Here is an 18,122-nt window from a genome sequence, read left to right as displayed (position 1 = left end):
GTATTCCGATAGTAAATTAAATTTTATATTGTTTCAAAATCCTTCCAACAGGCACCCACAGACTGACAATATTATAACTAGTCTGCAGTTTCCTGGAGAGATAACAAATGCAACAGCTTATAAGACTAAAGACTAAAACTAAAATCCTACAAAAAGGGAGCATGTCAGAGTAACAAAGGTAAAAGGTAAGGTTCACACACAATCTCAGTGTGACAAGCTTGTAAAAACTGAAGTTAAAGATTTGTTTTATTGTTGAAGGCACCAAGTATACACATTGATTGTCCTGTATTTGGCCTAAATGACTCATTGAATCCATTTACTGAAAAACAAAAGTGAGTTTTTAAGTCCACTTCCTTAAAATTGTCTTAGTATGAGCGTTCAACTGGGATGCTTCGTCACAGACTCCAACCTATAGCCTTAAGATCAAAGTCCATTTGTTTTTCCTTCTTTTCCCGTTTTCTATATCATCCAATTCCCTTTTTAGTTCTGTCCCCACTTCCCAGTGTTTTATCATCATTCCAATTCTGTTTTGTGCAAGCATAGAGTCACATATTTGTTTACGAAATATAGTGCCATCTCAGTGATTTCAACAAAGCTCTTTGAGAGCCACACGCTAAAAACATGCTTCTAATAAACTTAATACGATTTTATGTTTGCACTCTGTGTGATCATATTATCTGCTGAATCACAGGCTAAGAAACGTGGCTGCAGTATCGGTCACAGCTGGAGGACACTTTGTGCATATACCTTACTCCTACCGCAGCTCAACTAGAGCTTCTTTTCTGTTGGAATGCCAACACGCCTTACCTTTATCTCTGTTGCAGTTCTTATCTGTTTGTTTTTTCTTTTCTACAAATGTCAGTGTCACATTGATCACTCAAACAATGGCAAATCTATATCTGAAAAGTTGGCACTGTGTCACGTTGATCACGTAACAGGTTAGTAGATGTAGGTCTACTAATGTTTGTGTGATCAACGTGACACAGTGCCACCATTTTTTGCACAAATCTGCAATCGTTTGCATGATCAGCATGAGACTGCAGGGAAAAAAGATAAAGAAATACAAAAAAAAAAAATTTTTTGGTTTCAACAGAAAAGAAGGTGTAGGAATCAAAAATGGTGGCACTGTGCCATGTCAATCACACGAACATTAATGTTTGCGTGATCGGCATGACGGTCGTGTCGATCACACGGTCATGTTTGCATGAGCAACATGACACAGTTCCAGTATTTCCAAGCAACAGACAAAGATATCAGCTCAACTCCTTCATAGTTGTCATCTTTCTTCTGGGAAAGAAAAAAGTAATAATTACATGCTGTATACCCAGTATCAATCACAAGTTTCATACACAGATTATTTTAAATGAGCAGCCTGCATGAAAAACAATCAAATATCATTTATTATGTTAGCGTTTATACGTCCTTGCAAGTTATTTTGAGGTCTGTCCATCGAGCGGTTACAGTGTTTCAACTTGTAATCAATCCCATTCTAAAGAGACTTTGACTTGAGGTCAGACTAACGACTGACTTGTCTGTAGCCAAAGTGTTTTAGACAAGACGAATAAAAAGCTGAAAATTACTTACTCGATGCCCTTTTGCAGTGTTCCAAAGTTGTGTGACGTCACAGAATAAATTACAAAATAAATTTAGTCCAAATGTTTATCCATGTGAGGGGGCTTCTTGCTGTTTTCAGTTTAAAGTGCATCTTCCCCCCATCAACAACTGGATGGCTGGTCTGAGCAACAGTTTGACCACATTCCTCATGCTACCTCTGTAAGTGCTTCATGGCATTTCCTGCAGAGTGACATTCTCTCCCCACCTGTACGCCATTTAACAGAACACTGATACATTCCAGAATATTGTCTGCAAGATAAGGTATTCCCTTCAACTAGAGCATCAGATACTTCACTGCCAGAGACTTTCATTGTTCTTGTCTATTTTGCATCCACATTGCCATTTCTTATAGTAACTCAAGAGAGATTTCTGGCCCTAATGCTTTGCTAATATAGGGTAAATTATTTTTTAATGCTGCATCAATCCACTTTTGCTTTTTTTTTTTTTGCTTCACTCTGATGCATTTTTTTAAAACAACTTGCAAAATACGACTCTGAACACTCTTTAGTAGATTCGGTGTCAGTTTACATTAATTGCAGAAGAACAGTTCTGGCACAGTGTTTATACGAGCCCATTCCCCACCCCTCATCTGCCCTCCCTCCCAAGTGACTCTTTATTTCTGTTTGAACAAAAAAGCTATTTCCTTTACAAAAGCAGCTGCTAAAACAAAAAGAAAAAAGAAAACACAGCACTCGCTGATGTCTACCACACATTTTCTTCTCTGTGGAGTGCAGTCAAAGCAGAACAGCTAACCTCTCACCTGGTTTTGTACGAGAGGCTCAAAAAAAGTTGTTTTGCATAATATGTGCAGTGAAAATCAAAATCGAAACCATTCCAAACTGACACATTCAGCAAAAAATGTTCAATATCAGTTTGGAACATCATCTTATTTTATTTTGTTCAAATTGTCTGAATCTGAATCCGTTTGAATCACAACATTAATGCTGACACTGTAAACCCTAAGCAGTAAGACATAACGCCAGTCAACGCCCTTATTTTCAACTCACGTGAGTTCTTTGCCTGAGTCATGACAGGTAAGTGAAATGATGGACTAACTCCTTCATGTTTCTTTGGAGCGTTTGTTCGTTAATGGCTGAGAATCAACCCTATGTCAACATACTGGTTGGTAGCAGCAAAGGCCAGAAGGGACCTGAGGTGGTGCTCACACCCACCACTGTGTTGCGGCCTGGCACGGGCCTGTGCTTTAGAAGGGAGACTCATGGAAATCAGCAGGGCTTGGCTGGGCTTCACTCCCGCCTTGGTCCGCTAATGGCTTTCCAAGTTTGCGGCTGCCATTTGTCAGCTTGACTGATGTCTGCTCCATGACGATTAATCTCTTTCAATCATCCATCTCTTCACCATCAGAGCAAAAGTACAGTGCTCCGGCATGTTGGACCAGAACAACATGGATTTGCTCCCCAAATCAACCTCACACAATAAAACACCTGAAGCTTCAAAGTTGCAGGTAGAGCAGGGTGTGTTTTGAGTATTGTGAGGATAAGGGGATAAATTTACTGCAGCAGAAGAGAAGACAAAACAAAAATGGAAAAGAAAAAACTTGGCATTCTCGTCTTGTACATAATAGAAGAGCATCAGACACAGCCAAAAACCACAGAAAGCAAGACGAGCTGTTGAGATAGGTTGTTCCTATTCCTGGAACATTTTCAGTAGTCTATGAGAAAAAAAAAAAAAAAAAAAAAAAAATAGGGGTCTGCATCGCCCCTCTTACTTCATTAAGCGATTCTTATTGAAGCCTTGCAAGCAGGATCCAAACAGGAAACATTAAGTCTCTGGAGAATAGAGAGAAAGTACAGCAATTCTGTCTGTGTGAAAGAGTGAAAAGAGAGTGAATGAGGTGTGGCGAGTGAATATAAAGCAGTGAGAACACAGGGAGGAAAAGGAATAAAACATAGTTAGGGAGCAACAGTGTGAAGGGAAAAGCTAAAAGAGGTTGCAGTGCCCCAGGTGAGCCCTGTGGTGGGTCATTTCACAGCCCTGTAGGCTGAATAACACTGACAGGTCAGCTGGAAGACTCACTGCCAAGAGAAACTCACGACGGAAAGAAAAGAGCACAGGGCTGCACCTCTACACACAATTTCACACATAAAAACAGTACATGCAAACGCACACCTCCCCGTCTTCACCGCAATATAATTTCCTTTTCAATCTGCCGCACAATAACCTAGCCACTGTTTATTGACCTTTACCATACAACTATTCACCAGGCAATCACTCCTTTGGCTCAAGACACAGAGCTATAGCTCCCACTGCTCTGCCGCCTCAGTGCTACAAATCCACAAATGTACAACTGGCTTCAATAGCTGCGTACATAGTTCAGGAAGTGCGTTTGGTGCCTGAGCGAAGGAGGAGTGCCTCTCTGACAGCAGCGATGATTGTATCATCAAAGAAGACAACTCAATATTATAACCACCATTAGTGCAGTAACAAATCAATTAAAGGGAATTACAGCACTAAAGGCCCGTGTTCACACGAGTGCCTGAGAGGCATATGGTTTCGCAGTCTGTATTCACAACATTATACTTGATGGTTCTCAGTCTTGCCCAAGCTGCTGTCATCCAGTTTCACAGGCATAACCTATTGGCTTTAAAATCTTCAATTAGGACGATGCCCTTAAGGAAGGGCAGTATGAATAAAAGCATACAAGAGAAACAAGTCAAACCAGTCTCTCCTGAAGGGGGGAAAAAAAACAAAAAATTTTTTAAAAAAAACAAAACATTTTTTTTTTTATTTGATTTTTATGTGTTGCTCCCCGATTTTGATCAAGCCCTAAAATGGAGTAAAACTCCCCAAATCTAAAATGACAGACTTCATCCTCACAGATATTTTTAAAATAGCCAGTCCCAAATGTTCTTTTAGAGCTGGTATACTGGCACTGAACTTTCTCCTTTATTTCCTCTTGTTGTTGATCATGTTTGTAGACTTGGAGTCTAAATACAGACTAATGGGAAACTGTCAAGTTTGGAAGGCTTGTTTAAAAAAAATATATCATAAAAAAATAACAGACTGATCAACAAAATCTGTTAGAATTTAGATTTTTGGCAATGCAGCTTTTTCTCTGTACACTGTGTTGCGATTATATAGCCAGAATAAAAAAGCAATACTCTGATCTCCACAGGTAAGATAAAGGTTGAGTGAAAATAAACGTAAAATCCATCTCAAACTGAAACAGGGAGCAATTTTAACACTCACTGGTTTAATTCTTTTGAGACTTTTGCTGTTTGTTTCAAGGAGAGTCGAATGCTCTTCAGCCTTCTCATGCATGAAAATTAGAGGCGGTGAGGCGGCTGTGGCGGATCCATCGAGGAGGCAACCTCCTGCCGCCGAATGAATGTCAGTGACAGTGCAAGTCCTATTTGGCTGACAAGCAGCGGGGAAGCAGGTGGGCAGGCTGAGGCTTATCTGCCAAAACAGCCGGGGTTACACCACACCTCCTGCCACAAGAACTGCTACGACTCAACGGCTACATGCAGAGAGAATGAGAGGGTAGCAACATGATGGAAGAGACGTGAGAAAAGGGAGGTAGAGATACAGTAGGTTCGGGGAGGAGATTAGCAGCGTACAAAAAACAAAAGCCAGGAGAATGATTAGATCCTCTGAGCTATAAGAAAGTGCTGCTTGTAGAAGAGGCAGAATACCAGAGAGAGTAGAACTGAGAAATGGTGAAAATGATATATGTGTGGGTACTGATATTAGAGATTTAGCAAGCAATTTAAAGAAAAACATACACATTTTATTGAGCCGAGGCACTTAAATGAGCTCCGCAAACACAGAGACATTAAAGACTAATCATAATATTTCCACAACCAAATCCCAATTCACACTGGATCCTTTATCACAACAGAAAACAAGAAAGAAAAAGACAAGAAATAAAAGATAAAAATAACCCCTCAAAAATTCCTTTACCTTTTGCTTTCTTTACCAGTGACCTGGGACTGCACTATTCACCCTTGCGTGTCCCACATAAACCCGTCTGCTGTTCTTATCTAAGGCTACGTTCGCACTGCAGGTCTTAATGCTCAATTCCGATTTTTTGATCAAATCCGATTTTGTTTTGTCTGCTTGTTCACACTACAAATAAAATGCGACAGCAAACGCGCTCTAACGTGAACCCTCAAAGCGGCCCGCATGCGCAAAAGAAGACGTCACACACAACGCGCTCTGTTTAGACCCAGAGCAAACCGTATTGTTTGACTGCTGGCCCTTAATATAAAGACTTCTGACTTTACGTTTCCCAATTTTTGCTTTAAGCTATTTTGTTATTTACATAATAATGTAACCTAATAATGATCCTTATTGCTGTTTTAGAGGAGCGGTGCTTCCAAGGATAGTCGCAGATTTCTGTCAGAATCTGCAGATTATACAGTACAAATAAAATGTTCACGTTTCTCCAACGTTGTCTTCCCAACAGTTTCACTGACATCTACACCGGATGGCCAGGAAGCGTTCGCGATGTCTTCTCGGGCGCTTCTCCTGAGCTGATAATTGGCGTCTGTCTTGTGTAAGTGACGTAAAAGACAGATTTAATGCGACATGATCATTCAAACAGCAGTCGCTTTCTAAAACATCGGATATGTATCGGATTCAGTACCACATTCGAAAGTGACCCAGATCGGATTTGAAAATATCGGATTTGTGCTGTGCAAACTGTCATACCATCATCAGATATGGGTCGCATACGGTCAGAAAAGTCAAATTTGATGCGCTTTTGCCTGCAGTGTGAACGTAGCCTTAGAGACAACACACCGTCACTCCACTGCACCTTTCCCAAAATCATCTCCAGGGTTTCTGAAGTGTTAACTAAGCAGCTCCAGGCTCACTGTCAGGGAGCTCTGCTGGGGTTTCGCGAGGAAGTGTGAATGTGAGATACCAGGTGTCACTTTAATTGAGACCTTGATGCTGCCGTCTGAGCGAAACGGAAAAATTGTAGCGCAGATAAGGCGACGTTACACCTGTGTAAGGACAGCTGATTACACAGTGGGATTATGTTTAAATGAAGCTCAAAACAAGGACTTTATGCACCTAAATATCTCATCACTGCACCCAAATCACGTCCCCTGCAACGCAGAGGGTGAAAAGCATTATCCAAACAGACAAAGAGGATTCATTTGTGTGCTGCACGGAAACAGACTGTACATCTTTTCTGTGGTGTAACAACATTACAGCGGTTCCCATTCTGATTGATGAAAGTGCCATGTCTGCAAGCACCTCTTTTACATAGTGAAGAGCCTTCCCTGCAGCCCGCCATTTATCATCTGACAGTGGGATGGCTGTATTCATCTTAATGCATTGCAGACCCAAACAGGTCCCAGGTCACACACTGCTGCCATGAATCCCTGTGTCTGATTCTAAAAGAGGAGGAGAGATGAGATGGCCAGGGAGTTGTTGGTGGGTGCACAAAGATAGCAGGAGAACAATACTGTCACTTTAATGTTTGTATCACCTCCTAGCACTACCTGCATCGTGACAGGCCATCAGTAAAAGCTGTCCTAAGAGTATAGAATGTTTTACCAATTCTAATAGGGTAAAGCCACCCTAAAATGCATCCTTATGACGCACAACTGCAGCATACTTTGCGTGACTAAGAATAATTTCTTTTAAGCTGGATTCACTGCCAGAACTTTTTCCACTATTGACTAAAACTGAGGTACAAACATCCTCAAGACTAGACCAGTCTTGAGGTGACGCCATGTTACTTTTGGCATTTAACTGTCCTGAACTGTTACAAATGCCAGCGTGTTGAAAGCTTTCATGTTTAAAGATATTTCAGGTAAACCGTGAACTGGAAAAACAGTGTATTAGAATAAGAGTTCATTCATGATCCAATTACGATTAAGTAATGATGCCTATATCCTTTCAAACTGTGGATTTGCAGAATTCTTACATCACAATTTCCACAGGGGGAGGAAACGCAGGTGGAATTAATACTTACCAAGTTCAGACTGCACAATAACAGCCCAGTTATGGTCCAACACACACAACATAGGGTCTTGTTGGAAATGGTTAACGTGCATGTCAGTTGATTGTTTTCTCTCACATCTCTCATATCTGGGGTACATTATAATGTCCCTGCACAATGACTTGCATGTCACTTTTTTTATTCTCCCAAAAAAAATCTTCCATGACTGCTTCATTATCCAGTTTAGGTAGGTGGAACTGTGAAGCAGAATACACGCACACGCACACACACACACACACACACACACACAGCTTAGCTCTCTAGCTCGACTCTCCTTTCCACTGACATCATGCATGTCGTGAAAGCCAGCAAGCTTGACTGAAAAAAAAAAAAAAAAACCAAGAAACAAGCTTTTATGGCTCTAATCATCTAATCTGAAATGTTGGCCATCATATACATAAACAAAAATATTGTGTAGACTGTGCTCAGCATAAGAAGTGTCCCAGTAAGCGATGGCAGCCAAGCAGCATGTTCAGAAGCCTGACTGCTGCTGAATGGATGCAGTCACCATTATGCAGCCTTGCTTTACCTATTATGACAAGTCAGAATGTCGGTGTGAAAAAAGGTCCAAGTATCAGAAGCATGTTGCCACCATGCTATTTTACCCGCATGTCATTTCTGACCAGAGAACAGAGAGAGGGCATTGTGGGGGTAGAGAACCGTGAATGAGCAGTTTTCTTCTGTTGCTGCTGCTCGAGTTTGACCATGTCAAAAATGTTGCTGCTGGATGCAGAGCAGGCCACTGTGTAATCTGGTGAGAGCCGTGCAGAATAAATGGCAGCTGCTGCTGTTGTCGCGTCTCACTCTGAAAGCGCCCCAAGTCAAAATTCTCACACAGTAAATTAAAAGCACAATAATGCAAAGCACCCACAAAGAGATTGGAGTCAAGAGCACAATCATGATTAATTATACCCCAAAACATAACAAACACACCTTTAAGCCGTTTACATTTACTCACCATGACTAAAAGCGCTTTGATTTAAATCAGTTTATGCTCATTATTTATGGTTGTTACACCATAAGAGTAAATTGAATCCCAAGTTTAAAAAAAATAAAATAAAGGCACTGAATATCAGACTGAGATGACATCCAACAATGTGAAAGCACTTGATTTTTCCTATGACACCTACAGGTTGCGAATCCAACTACAACTTCACCATCTTCCTAGTTGCATCAAAATCTTATGTCACGGGGAAATGCTTAAGTCGAATCACAGAAGTCTAAAGAACACAGCAAAACCAGTAATTAGAACAAGAAAGGGCTCAAGGTCAAAACACTATGCAATAGACATTCTTCTTTGCTGTGATGCAGACCTTGAATTCAAGACATTTCCTGCCACACAATAGCAAACCTCTAATCTAAGCTAAACACATGCAAGTGCAGCAGTCTATGGAAAATTAAAAACAGGGCGTGACATGAAAGTATCTTGAGCAAAATTAATTCCATCAATAAAAACTTTTGGACATTTCGTCAGTTTGGGTTTCGCATCACTTTTCAAAGCATGCACAGGATAAACAGTGCTCATTGAGCTTCAACGCTTAAGACAAATCTGAGCCCCACACGCTACTTATAAATCACAACAAGATGTCAACATGTCCGAGATGCTTTGAATCAAGCAGAAATTGCGACTATAAAAGTAGTACACTTACGTTAACAATCTTTACAGGGAAGGAAAGTGACCATGACGAGTATAATTAAATTAACTCGGTGCTCGCCCACAGGATATTACAGCGCATGGCTGTTACCTACACTACTGAATTACAAGGGCACTAAAGCAAAGTGTTTGCCTCAGCAAGTGAGCAGATACTTCTTTATTTTCTTGCTTTGCCTGCTCTTCTTGGCCAATGGTGGGGGTTGGAGGGGGGGTGTAATTGGCATGCAAGCTTCAGCTGGGCTGTTAGATGAGCCAGGTCCCAAGCTCGGGCACAAAGCACAACGGCTCTGCTGTGCCCACAAAATTAGTTTAAAGCTGTGATTCAGCAACAGGCTGAGACCTGTACAGTGCCACTGATGCCATCCATCATGGCAAATCCATTTCTCTGGCAGGACAACTGAGCCAAACCGACACCCCCTCACCTTGCAAAGCACAGCATAGCAGCAGGTAGAAAGAAATATAAAATACAAGGGTTCTGATGGTTTCAGTAAATAGGGAAGTCTTGTTAGGCTGAAGATGACCATTTATTACTAGCCCTTTTTTGTTTACAGTTCCTCTCGCTCTAATCCTCCTAACACTCGGCAAAAATGTGCCTTCTCCAACACAGCTTAGATGAAAATAACACTAAGATTGCTGTTCACATATTTTGCCCCATTTCCGTGCTCTTCTATTCCCGACTTCAACATAAAAACTTTGGTACAAATAACAAATACTGCCCCGACACAGACACCAGTGTTATTTCTGTGTATGCACAGTAACGTAAGCCTGAACCCTAAGATCAAGACAGCAGTGATTTACACTGGTGTGAAGTGAGGTAAAGCTATTTACAGGATTTTCATTTACAGGTAACCGATCACAGAAAAAGATAGGATTACTTTGGATCATTAGTTTCCAACAGTGCACATTTTAGTGCAGATCTTTAGGACATTGTTGATATTTATTTCATTATCTGCTGAATGCATGTTTCAGTGTTTGTGTTTGTGGATGTTTGGAGCCTGAAGAAGGGATTGATGTGGTGCAGCGAGCTAAAGTAGTCTCACACCTCCCCAGCTGCTGTCTCTGAGACAGAACGATGCTCAGTCTGAAATCAAGCTGGAAACACGGATAAGGCCCAGGATCCTCCTGCAGCAGCCACCAGGCCCAGGCTCTTCCAGCAGCCACCAGGCCCAGGCTCTTCCAGCAGCCACCAGGCCCTTCCAGCAGCCACCAGGCCCTTCCAGCAGCCACCAGGCCCAGGCTCTTCCAGCAGCCACCAGGCCCAGGCTCTTCCAGCAGCCACCAGGCCCAGGATCCTCCAGCAGCCACCAGGCCCAGGATCCTCCAGCAGCCACTAGGCCCAGGATCCTACTGCTCCACCAGGCCCAGGATCCTCCAGCAGCCACTAGGCCCAGGATCCTCCAGCAGCCACCAGGCCCAGGCTCTTCCAGCAGCCACCAGGCCCAGGATCCTACTGCTCCACCAGGCCCAGGCTCTTCCAGCAGCCACCAGGCCCAGGATCCTCCAGCAGCCACCAGGCCCAGGATCCTCCAGCAGCCACTAGGCCCAGGATCCTACTGCTCCACCAGGCCCAGGATCCTCCAGCAGCCACTGGGCCCAGGATCCTCCAGCAGCCACCAGGCCCAGGCTCTTCCAGCAGCCACCAGGCCCAGGCTCTTCCAGCAGCCACTAGGCCCAGGATCCTACTGCTCCACCAGGCCCAGGCTCTTCCAGCAGCCACCAGGCCCAGGATCCTCCTGCTCCACCAGGCCCAGGCTCTTCCAGCAGCCACCAGGCCCAGGATCCTCCAGCAGCCACCAGGCCCAGGCTCTTCCAGCAGCCACTAGGCCCAGGATCCTACGGCTCCACCAGGCCCAGGATCCTCCAGCAGCCACTGGGCTCAGGATCCTCTAGCAAGGCACCACCAAGTAAATCAACAGTGACAAGACGGTGAACGGAGCGAGCAAGACAACAAGCAATGGGGCCTAAGAGAACACCGAACGCCGATGAAATTGAGGACATCAAAAAGTCATTGGACTTTCTAACTGAGGAAACATCGGCTATCAAGCTACAACAGAAATATATCCTAGACTTAGTCGAGGAAATAAGGTCGCTACGTAACCAGAATGCAGAGAAGGAGAAACGGATCGTCTATCTGGAGAGCAGGGTCGCGGACCTGGAGCAATATACCAGAATGAACGACGTGATCATCACAGGGCTGTACATAAAACCCCGGTCATATGCTCGGGCTGTGACAGCTGGCAGTAAAGAGGAGCAAGGAGATCTGGATGGGAGCTCTGCGGAGCAACAAGTAGCTGGTTTCTTGCAGTCGAAAGGGATCGACCTGGACTGTAATAACATCGAGGCATGCCACCCCTTGCCCAGGAGAAATGCTAGTGATAAACCAGCTATCATCATAAGATTTGTAAACAGGAAACACAAGAATGCACTGCTGAAGCAGGGGAGGAAACTAAAAGGATCGAACGTCTACATGAATGACCATCTAACCAAATCCAATGCTGACATAGCGAAGAAAGCACGATACCTAAAGAAACTGGGTAAAATTCAGAACACCTGGACTGCAAACTGTAAAATATTTATAAAGCTCAACGGTACACCGGAGGAAGCCAAGGTGCTGGTCATCAAATGCATCCAGGATCTGGAAAAATATTAACAGGTCACTTGACTACAAAGGCAAGGAGCGGGACAAACAATCTACAGTCATCAAAGCAGGTAATAGAAGACAACAACGGAAGCTAAAGCGTAACGTATTCAAGGATGAAACAATCAATTAATTCATTATCTGGGAATTATACATTGCTACCACAAAGGATTGCTAATCAGGAGATAAATTCACCAGTAAACACGGAATACAAAACACACTTCACAGAGCAGGACATTGATCCAGAACTGAACTTTTTTAACATCAAAAATACCTGCTACTATCATACTGAAGAACAATTCAACAAAACTGTCAAGGTCGACGGCAAAATATCTATAATCCACTTTAATAGTAGAAGTTTATATGCAAATTTTCACAAAATAAGGGAATATTTAAGCAAATTTACACATCCATTCAGTGTGATTGCAGTATCTGAAACATGGATTAATAAACAGAAAGGAGAGGACTTTGTAATAGATGGATATGAATTAAATCTTACAAATAGAAAGAATAAGAATGGCGGTGGTGTGGCCTTGTTTGTGGATAAAAATTTAAAATACAAGATGGTAGAAAAAATGACGGTGGCGGTAGATAATATATTAGAGTGTGTAACAATAGAAATTAGTATGGGAAAAGAGAAAAATGTCATTGTAAGCTGTATATATAGAACACCAGGTTCTAATATTGAAATTTTTAAGGAGTGGGTAGATAAAACATTCATTAGGACAAATCAAAAAGTCATGTTCATTTGTGGGGATTTTAACATAGATCTACTAAATCCAAACAAGCAGAGAGCGACAGAGGAATTTATTAATACAATGTATAGCTTGGGACTTTTTCCAGTGATCACTAAGCCCAGCAGGATTACAGCACAGTCGGCAACCCTAATAGACAATATATTTACTAATGAAATAGAAAATAGAACCATAAGTGGTCTCCTAATTAATGACATCAGTGATCATCTACCTGTTTTTATAGTGTATAACAGCAATTACAGGAAGGTTAAACAGCAAAACACAATAAAATACAAACGAGTGAGAACAGAAGAGTCAATAAACGCATTCAAAAGTGATTTACTCAAGCAAGAATGGGAGATGCTGTATAAGGAAAAAAATATTGATAAAGCTTATGAGATTTTTTTAGGAAAATTTAAACTGTTATATAATAGTCATTGCCCAGTAAAGAAATATAGTAAAAAACAAAAATATGCAGAGTGCCCATGGATTACAAAAGGATTGCAAAATGCATGTAAGAAGAAAAATACCTTATACAGAGAATTTATAATGAACAGAAGCACAGAAGCTGAAAATAAATACAAGAAATATAAAAATAAATTAACGAGTATTTTAAGGTCATGTAAAAAGGAATACTATGAAAAATTACTGATTATGAATAAAAATAATATTAAAGGGATCTGGAAAACATTAAATACCATCATCAAAAAGGGCTCGGGGCAGGCAGACTATCCTTCGTATTTCGCAAATAATGATAGAAATATTACTAATATGAGAGATGTGGTAAATGAGTTCAATAAATTCTTTGTAAGTGTTGGGCCAGACTTGGCTGAAACAATTCCTGATATAACAGATTCTGTAGAGAAAGAAACTAGACTCATTGACCGCAATCCTCATTCAATGTTCTTAACGGTGGTGGAAGAAATGGAAATCATTGATATTGTTGGGAAATCACAAACAAAAAACTCTACAGACTCTGACGACATTGATATGGAAATCGTTAAGAGAGTGATAGAGGGCATTTCCAAACCCTTAACACACATTTGCAATTTGTCCTTACAAACTGGTACATTCCCAAAACAAATGAAAACAGCTAAAGTAACACCACTGTTTAAAAATGGTGACAGACACCAATTCACAAATTATAGGCCTGTCTCTCTACTTTCTCAATTTTCAAAAATACTGGAAAAAGTCTTTAGTAATAGACTTGACAAATTTATAGATAAACACAAAATAATAACAGATAGTCAGTATGGTTTCAGATCAAATAGATCAACATCATTGGCATTAATGGAACTGATCGAAAATATCACCAACAATATAGATAAAAGACAATGTATAGTTAGTGTATTCATTGACCTAAAAAAAGCTTTTGACACAATTAATCATGACATATTACTTGATAAACTGGAGTACTACGGCATTAGAGGAGTGGTGTTAGAATGGGTAAAGAGTTATTTGAGAGACAGGCAGCAATTTGTGAAAATTGGGGAATATCAATCAGAGTGTATGGACATTGTTTGTGGAGTTCCGCAGGGGTCAGTATTGGGACCAAAGCTGTTTATCCTCTATATCAATGATATATGCAGAACATCAGATATACTACAGTTTATTCTATTTGCAGATGATACAAATATTTTTTGTGCTGGAGAGAACTTACATCAGCTTTTGGAAATTGTCACACAAGAAATGATTAAACTGAAAACATGGTTTGATAGAAATAAGCTATCATTAAATTTGGAAAAAACTACATTTATGTTATTCGGAAATTGTAAAAAAGATGCAGGAGCAAAATTATTAGTAAACAATGTTGAAATAGAGCAAGTTTCGGATACAAAATTTCTGGGTGTGATAATAGATAACAAAATCTGCTGGAAACCTCACATAAAGCATATACAAGCCAAACTGTCAAGAAGCATCTCCGTACTAAGTAAAGTTAAATATTTTTTGCCTTCCAAATCACTCCGGGTACTTTATTGTTCACTTATATTGCCATATTTGGAATACTGTGTGGAAATTTGGGGAAACACATATAAAACTGCACTTCAACCAATATGTAAAATTCAAAAAAAAGCAATCAGGATGATTAATAAAGCAGGATTTAGAGACCATACTAACATCATGTTTTTGAAATTAAAAATACTGAAGTTTATGGATCTTATAAAATATAAAACTGCAAAAATTATGTACAAGGCCAGATACAATATGTTACCAGGAAATATACAGAGGATGTTCTATGACAGAGAAGGAGACTATGAATTGAGGGGGAAATTGAATCTAAGGATTCTTAAAGCACGGTCAAAGGTTAAAACCTTTTGTGTCACTATTTATGGGGTAAAACTGTGGAATAGTTTTACTATAGATCTACAGCAATGCTCAGGAATTAGTAAGTTCATGAAAATACTTCGAAAACTGATTTTGGAAGAATATGATACCGATAAAGATGATCACCCATTGTATGTATAAAAATATCAAATTATATCCAAATTATATCAGTCACGGTAGCCAAGTTTATATAGGTTCTCCTCGTGTATCGTGTGGAGTATGTGATGATGGGAATTAGGTGAATTATGTGGGATCAATAAGATGTTGAGCAGGGGTAGGAATTAATAAGTATGTTCATACTTCTTCCTACTCCTTTTCAGACCAAACATTGTTACATTATGTCAGACGATTTTGTTTTATTTCATTATATATTTTTTGTTTATCTGAACACATACGTGTGTGTGTGTATATCTACATATATATTCGTATCTGTAAATGAAAATATATGTAGTGTGTATATATTGTTTTTTGTTTTATATGTCTGAAACAAATAAAGATACAATACAATACAATACAATACAAACAAGAAACTACAGCTAATATAAGTTCACTTACTTAGCAGCTTTAATCAAGCTATGATATGAACATAAGGCAGAACAACGTTTGCTACAACTGATAAAGCTGCGTTAATACTGCTGTAGTTACATCTGATACTTGGAACAGTTAGCAATATTTCTCAAATTAAGTGAACTAACCCCCATCAAAAAACAGCTGAGGTTAGACCATTATTGACTCACCAGCATCCAACTATGTCAGTGAGTCACAGCAACACAATGGCTGGGATAAGAGGATGGCGTCGAGGAAGGTGGGGGTGGTGGGGGGTGGTTTGCCAGCTGATCGAATCTTCTTATTAACTTTCCCCAGGCCTGTGGAGATAGAAAAAGGAAAGGAGGGAGGGAGAGGAGGAGGTAGGGAGGATTGGTTTAATGAAGACTCCTGCCGTGAGAGTTCGTCTGCCTATGGTGCGGCCCTGTGAATAAGCCTGGCAGACAGATGGGCTGAAGAATTGATCAGTGGAGACAGTCTACAGAGACCAGCACAGACTCAGAGGCTGTGTTTTAGTTGAGGTGAAGTACACAATCAAGGATATCAAAGACGATGAAATGTCACTGGAATTTACTACCAGTGGGAGAAAGCACTACAGTTAGAGGCACAGAGGAATACAATCTAAATTGGAGTTTGATTTGAACTGACAGCAGAGAAGGGGCCATAAACTTCAAAACCAAACTGCGCATGCTTATTATTTATTAGACTGGCATGCCTGAAACAGAGGACTGCGGAATCAGTCCTTGAAAGATCTCCTCAGACTGCCGATTCTGAGGCTTTTTGGTGTCTTAGCCCTTTGTCTCCCGGTTGTCCTTCTGAGAGCTGTCCCACTTTCAGCCCTGGCTCTGTGTGGCATCCATCTTTCACACGAGTGACAACGCCCCCCCACCCCCACTCTGCACTGCCACTCTTATTTTCATCATCTATTGTTCCAGCCCGGCACAGCAAGTCCCACAATTCTATCATCTCCACAAGCTCAATACTTGCCTGCACTGCTGATAAGTAGCCAAACACTGAGGTGATGAATAAATCACAATGAAGCACATACACATGTGCTAAAACCAGGAGGAGGCCAATTTATTTGGTGTATTTTTGGCTAGTTTGAAGAATTCTAGGACACATTTTGTGCACAGCTTCATGCTGTATTATTTGGTTAAGGTGCACACACCACTACTTATGGTAATGATTGATACCTCACATTCACACCATTTCACAATATTGTCAGTGTGACATGTGTGACAATTGTGTGACTAACAATGTTTCAAGCTTTGTATTTGAAATTATCTCTCAAAAAAATTGGTTCTCTAATTCTTTAATTTTACTCAAGAATTAATGCTCTAATATCAAATTGTTGTTCCATATCTAAGCTTTCCCCCCTTTTTTTGAAATGAGGACCAACAGCAGGGAAAAAAAAAAAAAAAAAAAAAGAGTTCTCGCATTTTTTCAAGAGGTCCATAAACGCTATAACGTTAATTAACTTTCTTTGCAGCAACGTCCGATATTATGTCACTCTGTTTCTCCATTGAAGAGAGTGTTTAAGGTTTTGTGCAAAAAGGATAACATCTAAGCATCAAGTATAATAAGTACAGCGCCTGTACCAAAACAAAAATATATATACTTCAAAGTCACTATCCACTATTTGTTGTCTGCAATTTTCTGTTTTCTTTCAGTTCTGTACCCCCTGCCCTGCATGTCAGATTGCTCCTTGTTCTCACACACTAAATGTTTTCAGCTCTTTCTGGAAATCACTGAAGGATGGGGAGTGAATATAGAGATGTTTTTTTTTCTTTTTTTGTTAAATCGTTGCTTTGATCATTACCAACATCAAACCAAACTAAATAAAAACAAAAAAAAAACTGTTTTTTGGTGTAACATTTTTGAAGAGTTACTTCAAATTTTAAATGAGCTCTGTGGTGATATCGACTGTGTACATAAGTACATAATAAAAAGTACATAATAAAAAAAGAAATCCGAAAAATCCCCGTCTAATCTCTATAGAAATGCATGTACATGATGGTCATAGCATTCAGGGTCTGAAAAGTAAAGCCATGGGGGCTGTGCATACAAGTTTACGTCAATACCATTTTTATATAAATTTCCTTGAATACTCACATATTTCTACATACTAAGCTTCTCTATATTTACCAAATCACTAGCACAGGAGTGAACAGGATCGTTCACCTCTGTCAACTTTAGGCTTCAAAAACAGCTCACTGCTTTAAACCTACTTTATTTCAGAGAGAAATCCTTTGCCAAAACCATCCTCGTGGCAGTTTGGAAGTTGTGCAGGTCTTCTTAGACTAAAGTCGCCCATTTGTTTAACTGTTGCTTTGGGATCTTTAAATTTAACAAACCGGTTTACTGCTTTAAACTGACGGTAATTGATTTGGTCAGACAGGAATTCTCCTCTAAACCCTATTCTAAAAACAGCAGCTTTAAGGTTGAAATAAAAATGCAAAAATAATCACATCAGCAATCATAACATTCATGGTGGAAACAAAACTATCAAAGAGAAACTTCCACAGACATGGCCACTTTGATATATTGAGAAATATATTTAAATTTAAATACATCTTCATTAAAAAAAAAAAAAAAAAAAAAAAGGAAATCAATCACTTTCGACATCTTGTCATA

At 40.2% G+C, this 18,122-nt stretch overlaps 2 protein-coding genes across 5 annotated transcripts in view; one reads left to right on the top strand and one right to left on the bottom strand.

Annotated features, from left to right (window-relative positions):
* The window catches only part of sema6cb (semaphorin 6Cb), a 153,400-nt gene that overhangs the window by 96,572 nt on the left and 38,706 nt on the right, over positions 1-18,122 (bottom strand). For 3 of the 4 annotated variants that reach the window (XM_085292517.1, XM_085292519.1, XM_085292520.1), the window contains exon 3: positions 15,680-15,808. The exons of the other annotated variant lie outside the window; for it this stretch is intronic. The gene's annotated coding sequence lies outside the window, so the exon portion shown is untranslated. The remainder of the gene's footprint in view (positions 1-15,679; positions 15,809-18,122) is intronic. 4 annotated transcript variants of the gene reach the window in all.
* On the top strand, positions 11,200-13,839 carry LOC146564614 (uncharacterized). Its single transcript, XM_085290217.1, has one exon. It carries the CDS (start codon positions 11,200-11,202, stop codon positions 11,893-11,895), a length of 696 nt encoding a protein of 231 aa, XP_085146343.1. The 3' UTR covers positions 11,896-13,839.

Source organism: Mchenga conophoros, linkage group LG11, assembly GCF_057382185.1.
Source record: "Mchenga conophoros isolate Kocher_MC1m ecotype Shallow Benthic linkage group LG11, M_conophoros_male_GT1.1, whole genome shotgun sequence".
In the NCBI taxonomy this organism is placed as follows: domain Eukaryota; kingdom Metazoa; phylum Chordata; class Actinopteri; order Cichliformes; family Cichlidae; genus Mchenga; species Mchenga conophoros.
This window is presented reverse-complemented; position numbering and strand designations above follow the sequence as displayed.